Source organism: Haliotis rufescens, unplaced genomic scaffold (genome assembly GCF_023055435.1).
Source record: "Haliotis rufescens isolate VD_foot unplaced genomic scaffold, xgHalRufe1.0.p SCAF_1, whole genome shotgun sequence".
Lineage (NCBI taxonomy): Eukaryota > Metazoa > Mollusca > Gastropoda > Lepetellida > Haliotidae > Haliotis > Haliotis rufescens.
This window is the reverse complement of record NW_025963779.1, coordinates 85,848,991-85,870,690: the sequence shown is the minus strand read 5'-3', so window position 1 is coordinate 85,870,690 and position 21,700 is coordinate 85,848,991. Positions and strand designations below refer to the sequence as shown.

The 21,700-nt window shown below is 39.8% G+C and overlaps 1 protein-coding gene across 1 annotated transcript; it reads left to right on the top strand.

Moving 5' to 3' along the window:
- The first annotated feature begins 2,306 nt into the window (after positions 1 to 2,306).
- LOC124147110 (chromatin assembly factor 1 subunit A-like) lies at positions 2,307 to 20,475 on the top strand. Its single transcript, XM_046517740.2, has 15 exons — positions 2,307 to 2,486; positions 4,084 to 4,158; positions 5,285 to 6,432; positions 8,442 to 8,624; positions 9,470 to 9,579; positions 10,650 to 10,710; positions 11,488 to 11,568; positions 12,709 to 12,834; positions 12,993 to 13,069; positions 13,660 to 13,867; positions 14,266 to 14,343; positions 14,938 to 15,051; positions 15,424 to 15,585; positions 16,480 to 16,603; positions 16,968 to 20,475. The coding sequence occupies exons 1-15, from the start codon at positions 2,441 to 2,443 to the stop codon at positions 18,173 to 18,175; spliced, it is 3,801 nt and encodes a 1,266-aa protein (XP_046373696.2). The 5' UTR covers positions 2,307 to 2,440; the 3' UTR covers positions 18,176 to 20,475.
- Positions 20,476 to 21,700: the final 1,225 nt, after the last annotated feature.

Here is a 21,700-nt window from a genome sequence, read left to right as displayed (position 1 = left end):
TGAATTCATTATGGGATACCGATCAAAGGAAATGGCTACGTATCAAGGACGGCAAGATTCTTTCTTCTAAAGACTTGCTTCCATTTCGACATATTTAAGAGTAGTTTCTTGTTGGTAATTTTACTCACAGCAAAACGTCACTATATCTGCTACGACATTGCACAAATGACTATGAAAAGGCAACAAGCCTCCTAGATATTGTCATAAGAAGGACAACAAAATTAATTTAAAAATATAACTATGTCATCATAAACATAACTATCTAATCAATCGATGCCATGTTCAAATCACACACATAATAATTAAACATATTTGAATGATGTGTCACTTCCTCTTTGACCAAAGTATCAATTTGTGTAGAATAATAATAATGTATTGTCGTGATTGACGTTGTCGTGTTATCTGCTTGATATTCCCTTGTAACCAGTCACCAGACAGTTCATTAGACACACTGGTTTTACTTCTCACTACCCGTCCGCTGTTTGTATTTCTGTCGTGGTGTTTGATCACACCTGATCGTTGGGTAACTAAAACAGTCTGGATGTATCCACAAACACATACTGTGTGTTGCCATTGTTTGCAGGCTGTCTTTAAGCAGGCGGTGTCTCTTTTACACACTCAGCATCACACACAGACATAATCACTGTAAGCAATACTACATCCGATACACCCCCTCCATATTGTCGTAGGTTCTACTGTGTGGCTTGTGGATATATGTCAATACATGGTGTATACAATACATATACATTTCATGTTTACATGTTTTAAATGACAAACCAGCACCAATCCCTCACATATAAATAGGCCTAGATCAAAATTTATCCCTCGAAATAAAGTTATCTTATTTAAAAATAGATATCCACACAAAAAATAAAAATAAACAAAAATTAAAAAATTGAGTCTAGAATAATGCTTCATTTCTAGACTTGCCCAATCATTCTAGACTTGAGTTTGACTCCTTTTTTAATATATTCTGTAGGGTCTGGGAGACGGATTGTAGGCTCTACAGGGGAAAGGGTGTTCGCCGTGTATTAATGAGATAACATTATTCAGTTCCCTCATTTGTTCAACCCCCGTCTCAATACAGACAAACCAGTGGATCGGTAGGATACAATGTCCGCTGTCCGAGTGGGGAGACCAACTCTCGTGAGAGCTGGGGCGGTCGGGTAGCCTAGTGGTTCGATTCCCGACATGGGTACAATGTGTGAAGCCAATTTCTGTCGTCCCCCGCCGTGATATTGCTGGAATATTGCTAAAACGGCGTAAAACCATTCTCACCCACCCACTCCAATGGTTCAGAGAACACAAGTTTATTTTATATTAATTAGTATATTTGAGATTATTGCAATTGGCTCTACATGCAACTGACATAAGAACTTACTGATATTGGTTTCCAATGTTCTATTGATATGTTCCCAGTGTTCTGTCGATATGTTTCCAGTGTTCTATCGATATGTTCCCAGTGTTCTATTGATATGTTCACAGTGTTCTATCGATATGTTCCCAATGTTCTATTGATATGTTCCCGGTGTACTATTGATATGTCCCCAGTGTTCTATCGATATGTTTCCAGTGTTCTATTGATATGTTCCCAGTGTTCTATTGATATGTTTCCAGTGATCTGTTGATGTGTTTCGTACAGGCTGCAGCAGAATGGGGATGGATATTGTGTATGCGCTCTGGGGTGTGTAAGACAGACTTACATCGAGTAGAATTATCCACTGTGCAGTGATGTAAAATAATTGGAATTAAGTTTTGTTATAACTAGCTACTGACTATAACTGCACTCAAGCAGAATGTAGTTAAGGAGGGAGGATGTGGCATTACTTGCTGGATGTAAAACAACATTCACTCACTCATTCATCATTTCAGTTTGTATATTTATTTAAATGCCGTTGTTTGGTTTCGTGAATATCGACCATAGTCACTATGCGTGAATCACCTGTGAAATGGGGGACATGCAGATAATCTTAAAGTGGAGACTCGAGCCCGATAAAAGCATGCTGTCCGAACTAAACATTTTACTCTTCACTAATGACACCTACACAAGTTGCCTCCCCTGTGTTACTATTTATGAAGACATTTGATTAGTTGTGTGCCAAATAGAATAATTTATTTGGTCAGAGTAATTACGCAGAAAAGAATAATATCATCGAACGATAAATGTTTTTTTAAAGTACGTAATTTAGGGTACACATTTTCTTCATGGTATATTTTACTGTTGCATGTCTTATAAAAACAGTAGTGAGAAACCTAAAAATACTAGCCAATCATTTTATCTCTCTGTCAATACTCCGTGGAAAGGCGCCAGGGATGAACACACAACATTCGCGCCAAGTGTGAGCATTGTCATGTCGTGGTAACATAGTGAGGCTGGTCACCAGTTCTGTTTGTGTATTTATGTTTTTAGGTAAACGGGCTTCGCACCTTACTTTGGAAAATGGCACAAGTGGCCAGCTGTGCCGAAAAACATGTTGATCTACCAGGTGAGTACAGCTTATTGCGACTAACTCCTAAAATATGATTATAAATGGAGTTCTAAGATTGACGTTTCTGGAAACGCCAATGTTTGCTTTAGCTACATTTATTAACTGAGCTCTTATTTTGAAGATACACGATTCCAGTACGGCCCAGTACGTTTTCCTCACAAAATAATGTGATCGTTCAGAATTCTGAGTCCTGCTGTTGTTGATGCAGCTGAAACGTTATCACAGGTCTACGTCATGTTTATCCATGCTGTTATGCGCCTCTGTGATCGAGTTTGTCAGTAGCAGTACTTTTTATAATGTATGCTCTAATACCATGAGGCTAGTCACAAGTTGTTATGCTAATTTAATTATAATAATGCTTCATTTACGTACTATATATTATTTCCCCTTGGCAATGGGCATCAACACCTGCTGGTTGTCATGAACACGATAAAGATGGGTAGGGTCCTCCTCAGTAGCACGAGTACCTTATGCTTGTTATAAGAACTGACTGTCATACTTCAATTACTTTGATGGTTGGTCATGCTATTAACCACTAGTTTATCTGGTCCAGACTTGGTTATTTACAGGTGGCTGTAATATTGCTGTAATATTGCTGACTGGCTCATTGTCAGTGAGGTGACACTCGTATTTTCAGTTTACAAATTTGATCAACCTACCACATGAACCAGGACCAAAAGCCACAAATAAAACAAAAAAGTTATAATATATTTTATTTGTTCCACAGCTCAAGCTTTGATGGATAAAAAAAATATAACATACTACTTAAAAAAACCTTTATATAAAATAATTGATGAAATAACACTTGATACATATTTATGACAGCGTCAAAACCGTAAACATCCTGCTGTATTATGGTGTGAACCAAATGTAAGAGGCATGTAAGAGGTTAGCAAACCATCTGTGTTACATAAAACGTGTAACATAAAACGTGTCGTCTGAGCACTAAATAATACTTTTCCCACACATTGCGGTTATTTTACAGAGTAGAACATCAGGTTTGCATAAATGGCATGACGTTCACTCCACAATTTTTGGTAGCTGAATTTAGCAGTCTGGGAGTCTTCTTGGGATAATGATGACCATTTGTTATGAGCCATTTTTCATTAGGAGGAATTGTTAACATCAGTGGTCTATATCTGGACCTGCTCACAAGCGGATAATTCAGCCCAAAGTCTGCAGCAAATATCAGTAAAAGTTTGTAATTGGAAACACAACTTTCCCTGTTATATCATAACAGGTAATGTTATGGCTTGATAGAAGTGAATTTTATTTTAGTGACCAACTTGAGCATTATTCCCAGCCTAGGGCACCTAGTTTGGAATCTCTTAACATGAACCATGAACACATTTAGCAAATGTTTAGTAAACTTAAACATGTTAAATGAAGTGAACAATAGCTTCAGGTGCTTGACTCAACGTCACCTGTTCAGAAAACCATGTTCTATAGAAATTATTTTATTACCATATAGCATGTTTTTGTTTTGTATGACGGACATGCCAGATGACCTCATGACACTACATGCATGTTGTTATGACACATTTAGGATGTCTAAAGACAAGATAATAGTCATGATAATTTCTCTTCTTTACAGGAGCGCCATCCTCTGAGGGTATGACCATCGTTGATGATGATGATTCACCATCATCTGCAAAGAAATTGAAGCAAGGTGAGCTGAGATTTTTGTGTTAACATGGAGTGCGTGCAGTCAATGACTAAGGCCACTAGCCTGAAGCCAATGTCTAGTAACCTTGGCTGATATTATCCTTATAGTTATAATAGGCCATACTAGCATGAAGTCTACTGAAAATAACATTTGGCTACTGAAAATAAAATTTGGCTAGTACAGTAAAGTACGGTTATTACGAACTCAAAGGGACTACTAATTTTAGTTCGTTATAACCGTAGTTCGTTATAAGCGTGTTCGTTATAACCGTAGTTTACTGTAGTTTCAAATGTTTTTTGCAACAGACTGAGAATGTGTTTGCCAAGTGACATGGCAGTAATATTACTGGTAATACTGGTGTCGGAGTACTTGTTGGTATTGGTAGGGGGTTGTTGGTTGCATATTACAATAACAATGTACTTTTTGTAATCAAGTAAATGTTTGAAGGGCCTTTGAAAAATGGAAATCAGCGTTTAATATTTAGAGAATAAACCAGCAAGCTACAAGGATTTAAGGATTACAGTAAACTATGGTTATAACAAACTCTAAAGGACCTCTAATATTAGTTGTAATTGTAGTTAAGCATAAATACAGCAAATGTCTGGGACCAAAAGGGTGTTTGTCATAACCATAGTTTGTGATATCCGTCAGTTTGTAATAAACATAGTTTACCGTACCTGATAATCAGATCTTTAAGTAGGTTATTCTTTTTATTTCTTGACATTTTTAGAGAGAAAATTAAGAAAAAAAATGAAATGTCAACCCTACAGCAAACTGCATCGAAGACAGCCCATAATTTTTAGAAGCTGTCATGTAATCAGTTTGTGATGTCATGAACAATGTGTTCTCAACAATGAAACACTGTGATGTATTATGGCTTCAATTGACAAATCAGCAATGAGAAACTCTAGAATGCAAACATGCCTTGCAATATGACAATATTAAGCATATAAATTCGGCCAGTCCACCTCTCCATAGTGTAGTGCATAAACATGATAAAGGCGTTGAAAGATGGCAACTGCAAGTTGCTACATAAGTGAAATAATCTTCTACACCATTTCACATGTTTCACGTCCCCCACCTCACCTGCCAGTAACAGAATGTAGTTATATTTCTTCATGTGTTTCAGCACGCCTCCCATTTAAACCAATTGGCCCAAAATCTCAAATATGTGTCAACCCCGCTCCTCATGGGGTGCCAAAGAAACGCAAATTGTCAGATCAAGAATCACCAAGCGCCAAAGCTCCCAAGATTTTCAACAAACACCAAGCTGACCGGCTCAAGCACGATATCCCAGAAAAGACTCCTTCTGACATTGCCGACCATGACAATGAGGTGAGCTCCAGCTCCGAGGCAGAAAATGTCCCCGTCTCGGGGATGGCGAAACGCAAACCCTGCGAGACCAACATCCTGGAGAGGTTTATTCGCAAGTCATCCCAAGAGGAGATATCTTCAACCAACGAAGTAGTAGATTTAACCGAGATTAGTGAGGAGATTATTGATAACTGTGACAATGCTAAAGCCCTTGAGGTGACCAGCTCTAAGGGGACCAAGAAGGCAGGTGACAAGCTCACTGGTACGTCCGATGAGAAGGCCCAGCCTGTTGTTGATGAGAAGGCCCAACCTGTTGTTGATGAGAAGGCCCAGCCTGTTGTTGATGAGAAGGGAGGTGAAGTTCAACCTGAAGATGTAAATAATGTTCTGGCAATAATAGATGAGGATGAAGCTAAAAAAGACAGTATTACAGAACCTGAGTGTAAAGATGAAGGGAATAAAACTGAATTTACAACTGTTGCTGAACCAGAGCCTATTAAGTGTGTGGATGTTGATATGGTGGAAGAGGAAGACGTACCTATTTCTCATGAAAAGGAACAGGTGACACAAGTCGATAATGCCAGGTTGAATGATCTGGATGCATCAGCCATTAGCGTTCAGTCTGACGAAAACAAAAGCTCAGAACTAAATGGTTCGTCAAGTAGTAAAACTGATAGTGATGAGGAGAGTAGCACCTCTTCAGACGAGTCTGATGATGAGGATGAGGATGTTGATGATACCTCATTGAACGAAACCCAAAACAGTGGTGGAGATGTCTCCATGAATGACAGCCTGGCAGACAAGTCGGTGTCCTCCCAAGACAAAAGCCCAACTGCCAACTCATCCACTTGCAAAACACCCAAAACAAAACAACAGAAGTGCAGTGTTTCCAAGACACCAGGTGGCAGCACGGTACAGACAAGTACACCCAAGAACCTGCGTGAGAGACCAGCAAGCATCAAGGTATGTCTGATCGTGATATGTAGGGCTCTCATTGTTAAAGTATCTATTTTAGCATGGATTTACAGGGATAGACAAACACAAGTCCGTTACTCATAGACAAGTGAAAATCTAGAGGGACCAGTTGTTTTCCCCCAAATCTTTTTTTTTTTTCAGATAACCACTAATCCAAAATCATCACTTTGTATGTAACTTTTCTGCAAGTCAGTTCGAACTAGTAGCTTATGTTACATAGATCTGTTGAGAAAACAACTGGTCCCTCTAAATTTTTCACTGGTCTCGGACTAATGGACTAGTGGCCATGTCTATCCCTGGTTGGGTTTGAGCATTGGTGTCTACCCCTGATGATATTACCGTAATATAAACTAACTGCCAAAAGATATGCAAATACCATACATATTGGTTAATATATGAGGAATTACTCATATTCAAGAGATTGGATCGATGCACAAATAAACATACTGTTATGCTGTGTGAATTTAAGAATAAAGACACTCTATGGTAACACTTGACTGATTGTTAGTTTTGTCATTAACTTATAAGTAGTACACATTGGAAACATCTCTTCTTAACCATGTTAACTTACATACTTCTCTATATGTTTCTATGGTTCGTTCTTTTCGCGGCGAGTATATGTTGTTAGAATTCCATCCACAGATAATGGTTGTCATGGCTTTGTGCAGATGACTTGTATTTCACTGATAACATGGCCAATAAAGAGGACTGAAAAGATTTAGTAGCAAGTTTCTCAATTTGCCTTCCTCCACAAAGTTTTGAAATCCTAGATAAATCCTTGACATTTAAAGATTAAGCAGAGTTAATATGATTTGCCAGTTGGAGTCATCTGATTTATCTGAAAAAGAAATGCTGGTTTTGGCTACTTTTCACAAATCTCAATTTCAAAATACAAGTTGTTGACCAAAAAAACACTTACCTTTAGCATGTGTTTAGCATCACCCTGCCCTTTGTTTCACTTGAGACTTACTACGCTTTTGCAACCAAAGAAAGACGAGTGAGTCATCTGCTTGGATCATGTGGATACTTCATTTTGGAGGCTTATACGATAATAGTCTTCTCAAACCAGTCGATCTGTAACTGAAGTGACCTGAGAGTATACTGGTCAGTGACAAGGAACCATTGCTTTCAGTGCTGAACCACCAAGTTTATAATATCAATAAAAGCAAAAAGTATCTTGGTGCGGAAAAGTCAAACATTATTTCTCACCATGTTGTGAGGATGCTGTGATCATACCCATTCCATATGTTTATTTCTGTCCCTTTGACCGAGGGTGTCTGAAATTCACGGTCCAACCTATTCTTTACCTGTAACCTGAATCTACATATGTGTAGAATTAATGTTAAGATTTCTTTAATTATATCGATCACCCTGGATGGAGTGAATAAGCATGGTGATTATTGTACCTGATGATGTGGATCACTGTACGTGATGTAGGGCGTTGTACCTGATGTGGATATTGTCTCTCTCTCCCCTCCCTGCAAAGGGAAGGGAGACATATTGTTTTGGGCCCAGTTCCTTTTCACTTTGGCGTCGGCGTTCCCATCCTATTCCGAGACTTAACTTGGAAACTGTTGCCATATGCATTGCTCATCAGCTTAACTGGTGCCTTGTGCTATTTGAATTTGTTCACAATTTTACTTTTTTTTACGTTTCCATGGAAACAATTTTGACTTAGTCTCAAACAAGGTAGGGTTTATTTCCGGGACAGAACTTGAAAACCATTCAACATTTTTGTATGAAACTGCACATATGCATTGCTCATCTGCTTAACTGGTGCCTTTTGCTATTTTGAAATCTGTCAAAATTGTATTTGTTTTATGTTTCCATGGAAACAAATTGACACTTGACTTGTGAAGTAGCAAGGCATGGGCAGCTAGAAGCTTGGTATGATGTGCTACATAATGGTGTGAATGTGATCTACATGAATTTGAACAGTGTGAAGATAACTGCAGGATATGGGTGCCCGATACACAATTTGAATATTCTGTTTTTAGATGTCGGAAATCAAAAAGCAAGAGAAGAAACAGGATCGGGAAGCGAAGAGACAGAAACTCCGAGAACAGAAGGAACAAGAGCGACAACAGCAGAAGGAAAAGAAAGAACAAGAGAGGTTGGAGGCAAAGAAGAAAAAAGATGAAGAAAAGGCTGAAAAGGAACGGAAGAAAAAAGAAGAAAAGGTAAGTTTCAACACACGCTCTTGTTACATCATAATAACTGTTCCTCCTCTTCTTGGGTGGGTGGGGGCACAGGTGGCACAGTCAAAGGCACAGCAATTCGCCATGCAGCGTTGGGTCCTTTGGGCACGCCAGAAACACATGATCATGGGTTCTTGTCTTGTTTCGCCCTGATTATGTTTCTAGTTTTGTCAGCACCATACCCTTGCTCGTGGGTTTCACCAAATGGGCAAACATCTGAGATCTGCATCACTTGGGGCTTTCCTCCCACATTTTGCTGATGTGCTGTGATATAACTGGAATACTGTGCAAAGTGGTGTTAAACCCATCCCAAATCTGCCACTCACTCACTCACTCACTCACTCACTCACTCACTCACTCACTCACTCACTCACTCACTCACTCACTCACTCACTCACTCACTCACTCACTCACTCACTCACTCACTCACCCACCCACCCACCCACCCACCCACCCACTCACTCACTCACTCACTCACTCACTCACTCACTCACTCACTCACCCACCCACCCACCCACTCTTTCACTCACTCTTTAGGCATGCCAGAAACCTATGATCATAAGCTCAAGTCCCAGTTGAACCAGATTATGTTTCTAAGTTGGTCATCACCCTACCTGATCTTGTGAGTTTCACCATAGTCTTAGGCACCAAAGACCTGTTTCACTTCAGGCTTTCGTCCCACATCAAGCTGTCACGACTTGATACTGAAATACTCCATCCTCACACAGGCTCAATCACCAGGTCAGTGAGCAGCACTGAGCACTATAGTGAGAACTACTCCCTCAACCCTTTGTTTTGTACGCTAGTTGACTGTTTACCTTTTCCAGGACAAGAAGGAACGTGAGCGGCAGGAGAAGAAGGATCAGCTGGAGCGTGAGAAGCAGGAGAAACTCCAGCAGAAGGAGGAGGAGAAGAAGAAGAAGCAGGAGATAATAGAGTAAGATTGGTGCACTCGCTGGAGATAAGGATGTTCAGATGTGTAGGTTTGGTATGAGGCTGATGAAACAAAATTGTGACACAACTTTGTTCACAAAAACATGTTTTTGTGTGTGCAGCGTCGTCATTAATTGTGATCATTTTTATTTTTCTGATCGTGTTTCCTGCCTACATTATTAAATCACAAGACGCTGTGGATCATTATGTATATCATCTTGTCTTAATAAGAATTTGTAAGAATAAAAGTTTGGGTTTGTCAGGCACGAAAAAAATAATTTTCTCAGACAATTTATTGTTACAGCATAAGAGCTGTCATGAACAATATTGAACAACTCCAATTATGAGGACTAAATCACTGATATGACATCATTTTGAGATGGGCAGGGATATGAACTATCAAAACAGTTGGGAGTGCATTAGCTGGTGAGTCACACCTTGTTGAAGTCAAATATCAGTGGTTCTTGAAGGGCACATTAGGACTGCCTATGGTGCAGATGCAGGGATCACTTTGGGGTGAACTTTGGGATGCACATAATCGATTACTATGATTGCATTATATTTTCCGATTAAATCAAAATCTTAAGAAAGTTCTGTTAAAACATCACATCAACAACTTTGCAGGAGATGAGAAACAATGTTTTTTATCAGTTTCCAACAGGAAACAATGATTATCAAATGATTAATGACAAGAATTTTACATGTACATGATGGTTGTTGACGATTACAGTGGCGGAAACTAACATCTTTAGGCCACTTGTCCTCATAATGATAACATAGCTAACTCCTTAAAAATGGCAAATTTCTACTAGTCCTTATGATGCCTTTACTTTTGGGCAGTTTGGCAAGGAGTACAGGACGAGCTTCAATTTCTATCACTCCATTGAAGGTCAAGGTCACTGGAATGGTCAAATGTAAGGAAGTTCTTGTTCTGTGTGTATACTGAACCAACCGCCTGAGTTTGTATCACATGGTTGTAAGAGCTGGTGCACATGTTTCCATATAGAAACAACTGAGCATTTACTAAGTGTCAAGCATATACTTTTCACAGCTAAAATATATGACTCTTTTCAGCGCTAAACTGGAAGAGAAGCGAAAGAAGGATGAGGAAAAGCAGAAGGAAGAAGATGAAAAGGTAAAGATGAGGTCAGCACTAAGTCACAACTGTGCAGTCAGTCTGACATAGCATGTTTCCCAATGGGTTATAAAATGCAATAGTTTTGCATGAAATCCTTTTTAGCCCCTATTCACTGGCAAATCTGTCTCACGAATGGCCTTGTAGCAGTTGAGGTCTTAAGATTATATGTATAGGTTAAAACACGTCCGAGGGTTGTTATGATATTTAAAACCCGCATCCCGAGGGATACACTCACTGGGCTACAGATATGAAGGTTGCGAGTTCGATCCTCGGGAATATAAAGAAAACATTTGTCATTTGATTTTACATTTCATTACATGTTACAATCTGAACGGAAGTTATATTAATTAAATACCCAGGACATTATATAAAATCCCTGGGATATTAAAACACAATTTATAGCAAATATGACTTGAATATCCTATAAAATCCAGGGGATATTATATAAAATCCCAGGGACATTACAACGTCCCTGTTTATGAGATTTAACCCGACTGGAGAATAATAGGATGACGTCACTGGAGGTTTATAAGGAGGGGCACAGGTGGCCCAGACGTCCAAAGTGCTGCAATTCACTGTGCAGAGTTGCATCCCTTGGGGATCACCACCTATGATTGTGTGTTTGATTCCTGGTTCATCAGATAGTCTGAGATCTGCATCACCTCAGACTTTATTTCCACATTTAGGTGCCACGCCACGCCATGATATAACAGGAATACTGTTAGAAGCAGCCTTAAACTAAACTCGGTCACTAAAAATTATGATCATTTTCAGAATAAGAAAAAACAGAAGGAAAAACAAACATTCACCAGCTTCTTCTTCATCAAGAAAGCACAGTCACAGACACCATCGAAGGTAAGGCACTTTCCCCAGTTCCAGGAGCAACTTTTGATGCATCCATGCAAGATTTTTGTATAAATGCAGATAATTATTTCCAAGTTGTATGGCATCAATGTGCTTTGCCTTGTCTTGTCACCCTGTACCTTTTGCCTCAATCTCATTAAAATCAGATCTAAGATCTCTCTAAGATTACGGGTCACGTCAGAACGACCTTTCGCGAAACTAATAACCAGAAGTCGATATCAGCCAATGAGATAGCAGCTTTCTCGAGCTTTACGGCACTCGTTTCAACCTGGTGACTTCCATTTCAGACTAAGCTTGAAAAATATGTTGACACAATTCTCGATTAAAATTTTCAAAGCTGAACCAAAGAACATTCCAGAATGTCTAATATATTGTTGTGATTGTATGGCAGAGCTTCCCACATACTGTGCAACGCCTCCTCCGTTCAAATGTTTTTATCACGCGAGAGATACACGATAATTTTGACGGAATCAGTCGTACAGGCCATAACTGTCGTTCGGAATACCCTGTTAACATTTTCGAGGTTGCTTGATTGGAAAACACATTCTGACTATCACTTTCATGATCTGGTAAGCGACGCTCTGATTGGTCAGATGAAAGGTCGTCCTGACGTGACCCGTAATGGGATGTCCTCACATCTTTGTTCAGCGATAGCGAGAACTAAGATCTGATTTTAATGAGATTGCTTCTGCCTGAGCACTGGTTAGTGAGATTGTTTTTAGTGATATGGGACTGCCTTTGTGGTCTAGTGGTACAGCGTCCGCCCAGAGAGCACAAAGTCCAGGGCTTGATCTCCTGCTGAGTCATACCAGTTGACGTTTTTATCCTGTCTGGCGCTTGACATTAAGGGTCTTAAACAAGGACTGGTCGGCTCGCAGTCAGTATACTGTGTCTGAGTGGGGTATTCATGTTAAACTGCAGCATGGTATCAGTGGGCTAGCACTATTAAATCGGCATTAGTTTGGACTTGTACAAGCAGCCTCACACACATGTACCTGCACATCGCTATATAAGTGCAATAATCTTGGACTCGATGTTAAACCCATTTCACCTCACCTTCAGTGATAACAGTGAGAGAAGTTGTTACAGGAATGGATGCTGAGTGGTAGTCAACATGTCTTGTTTTCGCAGGTGAAGGAGCAGTCCCACTTCTTCATGCCGTTCGAGGTGAAGAAGGACATGTTTCTGGCACCGCCCACTCGGCGAGAATTGCAGGAGGAAGACAAGGCAGTGCTGGACCAACATCTCCAGACACAGGTCGGTACGCTTGTCATCTTCACCACTGTCCATTTCAGATGACGTTAAATCCTACATATGAGACTCCAACTTGTGGCAGTCAAATCAGCAAGATGTTTAAGAAATGAATCGGGAACGATTCACAGGGGAATTGATAATTGTTTTTTGTCTCTTTTTAGGAAAGTCAACCTTTGTACATCAAGGAGATAACAAATTCTTCATACCAGAAGAAACAGAGTTCTCGAACTCTTCCACGGTAAGATTCGGGTACTTGAACAGACTAATGTGAGGTATCATGTTGTATATTCTATCATGGTATTGCAGGGCATTGGCACTTCGAATCTGCACACACACCCAAAGTAAATTGAAGTCTTTGAGTCCTGGGTCCTTGAGGTTTGCTGCTATTGTATTTCATTTTCAGTCTTGTGTCCCCTTAAGTGTGGACTTCCTGGCTATAACAAGGACTCCCAGACACTTGGACCCTTATTGTTTATGGGTAGTTTCCAAGATGGTTGTCAACACCATGCACCCATAAAGATCCGGGTTAGAATAAGTCTCCAGCAACCCATGCTTGCAACGAGAGGCGACTCTGCTTGTTGTAAGAGTTGATTAACTGGAACGTGGTCAGGCTCGCTGACTTGGTTAATGCATGTCATCGTATCCCAATTGTGTAGATCGATGGTCATGATGTCAGTCAATGCATTGTTTGGTCCAGTCTCGATTATTTACAGTCCGCTATCATGTAGCTGGAATATTGATGAGTGAAACATTTAGCAGCAAATCAACCATACAACCTACCTACTTTTGTTACTTGCTTGTCATTGTGCAATAATCTGTCTTTTTCAGACTGGCAGTGTCGCCGCCTGTCGATGTGGACGATGAAGACAGTGTGAAATGTATGGACGTCATCGAGGAGGAGGAGAAGAATAAGAATCTAGTCCGCCATCACTGCAAACTGCTGCAGTTTCACACCAACTATCGTCCGCCTTACTACGGCACCTGGCGCAAGAAGAGTACAGTGCTCAACCCCAGGAAGCCATTTAAACAGGATACGGTTAGTTGCATTGACAGCTTTACGCCCTTACATTGGGGAAAACTCACCTGTAGTTCGTTTGCAGCAAAATCATACCAACAAATAAATAAGTTTTGTGCCATTTCAGACAAATTTTTGCTTTCGGATTTATATCTGTTTTGCATTTCATCGGTACAATTTTGCAGCAAACAAACTATAATATAGGCTTCAAATATTTCTGACAGAAAATAAAGATTATGTTGCAAGGATAGCACACTTTATTCAGTACAATACAAATAATCTGCCTGTCATTGATAGAGTACACGCATATACATGTAAGTAGTAACTTTTATAAGCAGCTTGTTCGACTGCTGTTCACTTACCAGTGAGGTGAAGCTTTCTGATTGGATTGTAAGTCTGTGTTTTTTGTTTGCTTACAGGAACTGTTTGACTACGAGGTTGACAGTGATGACGAGTGGGAAGAAGAGGAACCGGGTGAGAGTGTCTCCAGTAGCGAGGTAAGGCTCAAGTCTTCTCACAGGGGCGTGTTGTCTCACCCAGCCGAGGGCTTTAAAGATTGGCTGTTTCACATGTTCAAGTCACATTATTGCAGCTGTGGCTTTATATATTAATTGCTCATTACACACCCTCCCATCCTCAACACAGGGGTTTCTGTATTCTAGATTTGGTTACTCTTGAGTCTCATTTTCAGGCTCGTATATAAGCTTAGGAAACATCATTAAAATTTTCATCAATACCAAAAAGAGCACAAGCAGGTTGCCTAGAACAAGTTTCTAAAACAAGATCCATTTTGATTCATTTGATCAGAGAAAGCCTTCTGTCAGTGATGATAAATATCTCTTATATTTCATGTAAACCTGTGGTCAGTATTCAGCTGTGAGTGGAACTAACTGATAACAGTAAATGAAACGGGTCAAGAACTAAGGAGGGGAACTACTACAATGTACAGCAGTAATAGGACAGAATAATGTCAGGCGTGTTTAATTATGGATTAAATGTTGCATTCGAAAGAAGCACACTCTCATTTTAAACAGTTAATCTTGTGAGATATTTTGTGTTTTTGAGACCTTGATTTGTCGATCTGTCTCCAGGATGAGGGTGATGAGAAAGAGGACAAGGACGAAGATGAGGAAGAGGAGGAGGACGGGTGGATGGTCCCCCACGGTTACCTGTCTGAGGATGAGGGCTGTGAGCAGGACGAGGAGGTAACTCAACAGCTCATCACGTGACACTTCAAATTATTACATTAAATTAAGTGTGGGATAATAGTACAATGATAAATTCTTTTAATATTCAATCTAAAAAAATAGATTGAAGTAATTTCTGTCAAGTCATCTCGGACACTGTTTTATCTCAAATTCATCAGAAATGGGTGTTACCTTTGTACTTTATCACAACAGTTCTGTGGCAGAGCTTGCATTGATGTGAGTATATGTTCAGGGTCTAGCAGGGTATCAAAAATACAAAGCCAGGGAAATTTGTCGTAAGGGTCAATTAAGCGAGACCCCTTGTCAGCTGAAGCACTGCTAATGTTTCTTAGACACATTTCCTGGTTTACATCTGGTTTATGTTCTCAGATCACCCCTGATGTGCTGAAGGCTCGTCAGATGGCGAAGCAGGAGGCATGGGAGGCGGAGCAGAAGCGCCAGAAACAGCCGGTCCGAGCTGTCGTGATTGGCGTAGCCTGGGAAGGGGAGGCTATTGCGTCTCACCTGGCGGCCAAACTGGCCCAGTTCCAGGTGAGCCAACTCTTCACCAAGATTATCATGAACTTGGTTGCTTTATTTGATTTATTACCCATGTGGTGAAGATACAGGTGGTGAGATACTAAATCAGTAAGTCACATGTGTCATACAAGGTTCAACTTGTTTTACTCATTTTGATTGGATAACCATGACCGCTGTCACACTGGAACTACTTTTTTCATTCATAAAAAAATCACAAAATGGCATACATTTTACAAAACCTTTTTCTTCTACGAGACAGAACTGAACTTTATTCAACCAAACAAGATAGTCACACGCATCAGATTTGCTTTGCATTCTATATTACACACTCTACACACATTATATAATCAATAAATACCACTTTTACAAAACTCATGAACTTTCTATGTTATCTGACCTCACTTTCGCAAGTTCAGATACGATAGAAATTCCATAAGTTTTGTAAAAATAGTATCTAACGAGAATAAGTGTAGTATTCTCTATGTAGCATTCAGGTACTCTTTGAATAATAGAAATATGTCGAAACTATGATGTGTTATTTTGTTTAGTTTTACTGAACCAAAAAATTGGCAAAGGAGAAAAATTTTCAGTTATATATTTGAAAAGTGACAGTTTCTCGAAAGTTCAGTATGTCAAAAGATATGACCTTAAGACTCCTTGAACAAAAATGTTCAAAGAAAAGCTGTGTATTTGAAGTTTTTAGTTTGAATTTAAGTATGTATTTGAAGTTTTTAGTTTGAATACAAGTATGTATTTGAAGTTTTTAGTTTGAATTTAAGTATGTATTTGAAGTTTTTAGTTTGAATTTAAGTATGTATTTGAAGTTTTTAGTTTGAATTTAATGACAAGGAAGCAACTGTTACCAGATCAGGTGTCTTGGAGTTTGTAATGGAAGTGTGTTTTCAGGCTGTGTGTTTGTCTATGCTGCCAATTGACACGAGGTCTCGGCCCGGGGACAACGCGGGTGGTGGGAAGGATGGAGACAGGACATCGTTTGGAAAAGGAAACAGGAAACCTGTGCCAGAGGAGGGTGAGTACTTGTCACCTGGTGGAGGTAACAGAGTTCATTGTAATGTTAGCTTTAACAAGTGACATCCCTTTCCTTTTGTCATTGTTTATGGTCTTACTTAACATTTCGAGGGGTAGTAAGGTGTCCTTGTTGTAGAAATGTTTGTTCATTGTGTTAGACCTGTGTTCAATTCTCACTATCTGTATAATATGTGAAGCTCGTTATTGGTGTCACAATGCTTGATTGTTACAAAAGGCACTACATCTTTTGTTTTTAAGTACTGTTTGAAATGATCAATATTTGACATCTATTGGTACTTCCTACCAAATTTGAGTTGTTCTTTTGAGAGTATGTGTATTCATTGTTTCTAATTTCTCATTTTCAGCCATGCCTGATCTTATACGGTTATTGCATGGCAACTTGATTGGGATCAAGAAACTGATCAAGGAGTTCAGGTTGTACTGGAAGAAAAAGACTTCGGGCAGTCTGGGTGAGGCAGACGGTGACAATATGGATGTGGATGAAAGTGTGACCGACAAGAACGCCTCAGTGTTGGAGGGCTCTTGTACGGAGGAAAAGAACGCTCAAGTGAGTGCTGTGGACGTCAATTCTGGTGGTGGCGGAGGAGGAGAGGAGGACAATAAGGACACATCTGACGGGTTTGGGATGTCAAAACGGCAGCTAGAGATGAAAATCATGTCTATTGCCTTGCGGGAAAGGAGACCAAATTTTAAGAAAGTGTGTTGGTATGTGAAAGAAGAGGTTCTCAAACAGTATGAGATAGAGGAGCCAGCTCTACCCAATGCCTGGCAGTATGTGTCCAAGGGCTTGATCAAGGTGAAGAACGAAGAGGCTGCTGGGAGGAAAACTCCCAATAACTTGGCTGAATCGTTCACCGATTCAGTGTCAGTCATCATGAAGGAAGAGCCGGCTGCAGAAGAGGCTGAAGCTAAACCCCTTCCAAAGGACCAACCCTCAATCATGCAGTTTGCAAAGAAAATGCAACCTAGTGAACTGCCCAAACCCAAGATACGAAGAGTACAGCTTAAGCCTGCTACTCCTGTTCCCACTCCAAGTGCTGAGAGGTCCCCTGTCGCCGACTTTGATACATCAGCAGGTGAAGAAGTGCTTGGTCCATATAAAACACTGCCAAAAGATCAAAGATCAATTATGGATTTTGCCAAGAAACCTCCAAATGGTGCACGGACTGTTCCTCCAAGCGTTGTTAAAAAAATGCTCTTGTCACCCAAGTCATCATCTAGTGCTGATCTCAAAACAAGCCCAAAACAGGTACTCTCAAGGGAGACAACCCCCAAACAGAAAGTATCAAGGGAGACAACTCCCAAACAGAAAGTACCAAGGGAGACAACCCCCAAACAGATACTTTCAAGGGAGACAACCCCTAAACAGACAATATCAAAGGAGACAACCCTGAAAGGGGAAGCTGTGGCTAAGGTGTCTGTGAAGGGGGTTGTCCCAACACCATCTGCGACAGCAGTCACTTCTCAGGACAATGATGTTGCCAAGAAAACAGTGATAAGTGCTAGCAAGGAGGAGGCAATGGACGTAGATGATTGCATTATCATTGACTAGGGTTTTTAGGTGTAGGTATAATCTAGAATATTCTACTTTGTGTTTAATAGCAAATACTATTAGTTGTGTGTTTATGTGTACAGATATTGCATATATATTTAAAAATTAATTAATACAAAACATTTTCATCACTCCTAAGTTTACTTTGAATTAATCTTTAAGACATTTGGTGTATGGTTGATACAAGGCATGTCTTGACTTCTGCCTCTTGCTCACAGCTCAGAAATCACTGGATTGCATGGGTCAAGTCCAACTACACCAAAGCACACATGTGGTTTATGTAACTGTTTTGGGGGTGAGAAATCATTTGTCCTTCCAAACGACATATGGTGGTGTTCTTAGCCTTTCAATGCACAGGAAATATTTTTGTTGGAATCATTGTGGAGAGGAAGGCATTTATTAATTTATTTTTTATTAGTTCAAGTTTGTCTTCCACCGAGATGGCGACTGAACTGGGACTGGAACTTCACAATTGTCAAAAAAAACAACCCCAACTGTTTCTTTCAGTGACAAATTATGTATGTTTCTGAACTATCAGTAACTGTTACCACAACTTCTTGCATGCTCCTCAAGGCGATATCTGCCGTTCTGTAAATGGCGAAGCAACAAATGGAGGTAATAAACAGTTGTCGTGTTTAAAGAGATCAAGGAAAACAGGTAGGGATGCAAGAAGAATTATGTCTAACGTCCCTCAGCCTGTGTAGTCTGTGTGGTGATGCTGGGCTGAGATGACCCGTCTTCCATGTGTTTAACCTTTAGCCTGCTGAATTGTTTTAGCATACGGCGCTGTAAAGAGGGTGGCCGATTTCAAACAGTCTTCCATGTGTTTAAAGGAGAAGCAGGAGGGAAAAGCTTACAATTTCAACATTGAATACAATTTTAAAAAGGTTATAGTCAAGGATTTGTGATTGCTAATGAATGGGAATAGAACATTTGAATTCTTGTTCAACATCATTCAAGTGGGACATTTCGATACGTGAAGAAATGTAATGTCTCTGTGAACAGTGGAGTATTTCATTTTCCGCATACTCTGATATCTGACAAGAAGTAGCAACACAAACAGGGTTAAGCATGCAATTAGTCTAGGGCTTCAAGGTTGAAGATTATATCAGCGTTTTGATACTCTTTTGTTAACTTACGTGACACAAATTCATCATATATTTCATGACTGCTTTCTTTTTAAGAAACAAACAAATCTTAAATAAGATTAATTGAACAGCGGTATGACTGTGTAGTGGCTGCATGATTGAACTAGTCATGTGTATAACACCGATGCAGTCCGCAACATTAACCAGTAGTCTGAAACCCAAGTCCAGTAAAATTCTGCTCGGTCTAGTTAACTGCTCATGATAGTTTAACACTAAAAATCATCTGATAATGATGAGCCATGTCTGGGCTAGTTGACTCAAGCGTTTGGCAGACTGCCTGTGTTTGCACCACAAGGCAGCTTTCGGTATACGAAACTTTCAGATAGTAATACCCAGGTGTGTCCTGTTAATCTACTAAGTAGTCCATCTCTCAAACTATTCAGAGAAAGTTTTAAATGAAGTGCTGAACTGTCAGTGTTGTTCGAAGTTATGTATAATTTGTAAGAATCCGTAAGAAGACCTGAAAATTTTGTATTTTCAAGTTGGCTGTGCTTTATCATCAGGTATATCAACTCGTTTACCTGTTACCAAAATCGTGCAATCATGCTCCATAGAGGGGCCTAGTTTTAAACTTTAAAGATTGAATATTGGTAGTTTATCTGGCGAACTGAAGCTAATTACTACTTTCGCTAACCCAGATAATGTGTAAGTAATGCATACATCAGTTATTTGTCTTACTGTACAAGTGTTCAAGGTATTTATTGGTTGGTGAAACCAAACTTGCAAAAATTCTGTCATCTGCTTAATGCAATAATTTGTCAGTGGATGAAACCCATTTTGGGATAGATTTATTACTAATATTGTCAGTATTAATATGAATATATAATCGTAGATTACCAACTGAATATATACCGTACCATTCTTCTTTTCCATATTGTCTCCAGGTTATAAGTAATTTAAATGTGCTCAGGGTATTGTTAACATGTCAGCAGCGTATCTTCACGACATTGCCGAGTCGGCCCTCCAGTGCATCATTTGGTAAGTGATACTTCCTTCTTGAATCAAATAACCATGAACTTTATTTATAACAAAATTATTTTAACAGTAATACCATTATGTACCTTTTGTCTTCAGTGTCACGTCGACATTTGTGTGTATTACAGAGAAGGGTGAATGAGTGATACATGTAAATAAATAATCTGATCAAACATCTTCCTGTGTTGTGTGTATTCCTTCAACAGATCAGCATGGGTTAATGTGTTGTACCCAGATTGCAGTTATTGGTTTGACGCCAGTATCAGTACCTCACCAGTTTGTAGATCCTGTTTAATGCTGCATTCAGCAATATTCCAGCTGTTGGAGGCGGCCTGTAAATACTGTAAATTGTGAAATTAATGTGTCTCCAAAAGAATGCGACCACTGGACCCTAGCCAAAAATGAGACTCAATATGAATGCGACACCCCCTCCTCTCAAGCATCAGTGGATTTCTATCTAAAGATGTCCTCATACAGGTTTATAATCCTCACCTTAATCCAACCTAACTTTAATCCAATCACACACCAAATAGCACCTCTTATTAGTGCTGAGTAAAGTACTTCTGCAAAAAACAATACATGCGTGCTGGCTCGTGTCGGCCTTTGACGCAGTCGCAAAGAACAAGGGTGGCGTCTGTCTGGACTTGCAGGTGTGATCAGTGATGACATAAGTGAGTAGAACTCTTGTCTTGACCCCAGCAGTGACAATTCACAGGATGTAATTGGTGCTTGAATGACATTGTTTACATACTTGCAAGTATAGAAGTGCTGCTCAATAAACTGGTGTGGAATACATCAGCGTATGTCTAAGTTGGTATTTTTGCTTATTGTTGATATAAATGCGATTTTTAAAAATGCGAGCAAAGACCACACGCATTTTTCACATTTAATTCACGCTTGCATTAATTTCAAGATTTACAGTAATTGATTACACCATCAGCATTGATCCACAATGACATGCAATTGGCCAAGTCACTGAGCTGAACCACCTGATCTATTTAGTTGCCTCATATGACAAGGGTAGTTTGCTGGGGGGACCTATATTCTTACCCTGATTCCTCAAGGATAGCAGTTGATGGAGGAACATTGAGATAACAATGAAAGTACCCAGAAAGTATTATTGTTTGAATCCCTGATTTGCCAGGATGCTGATCCTGGTCTGAGATCAACTTGTCCCTGTGTTGGTTTCAGCGGAGTTGATAAGGAATCAACCTACACCCCTTTGTGCTTTCCTCCCACAATAGCTGACAAACCGTAATACTGTGCAAAGCATTTTAGAACTCTCTCACTTTTACAGTGCTGAAGGGGAGATTCTTGGGTAGTTTTCCATATCTCGTCAATGAGCCAAGTGAAATGAGAATCAGGTGGTTCCAGTGTGACCCGGGCACGGACACAAACTAAC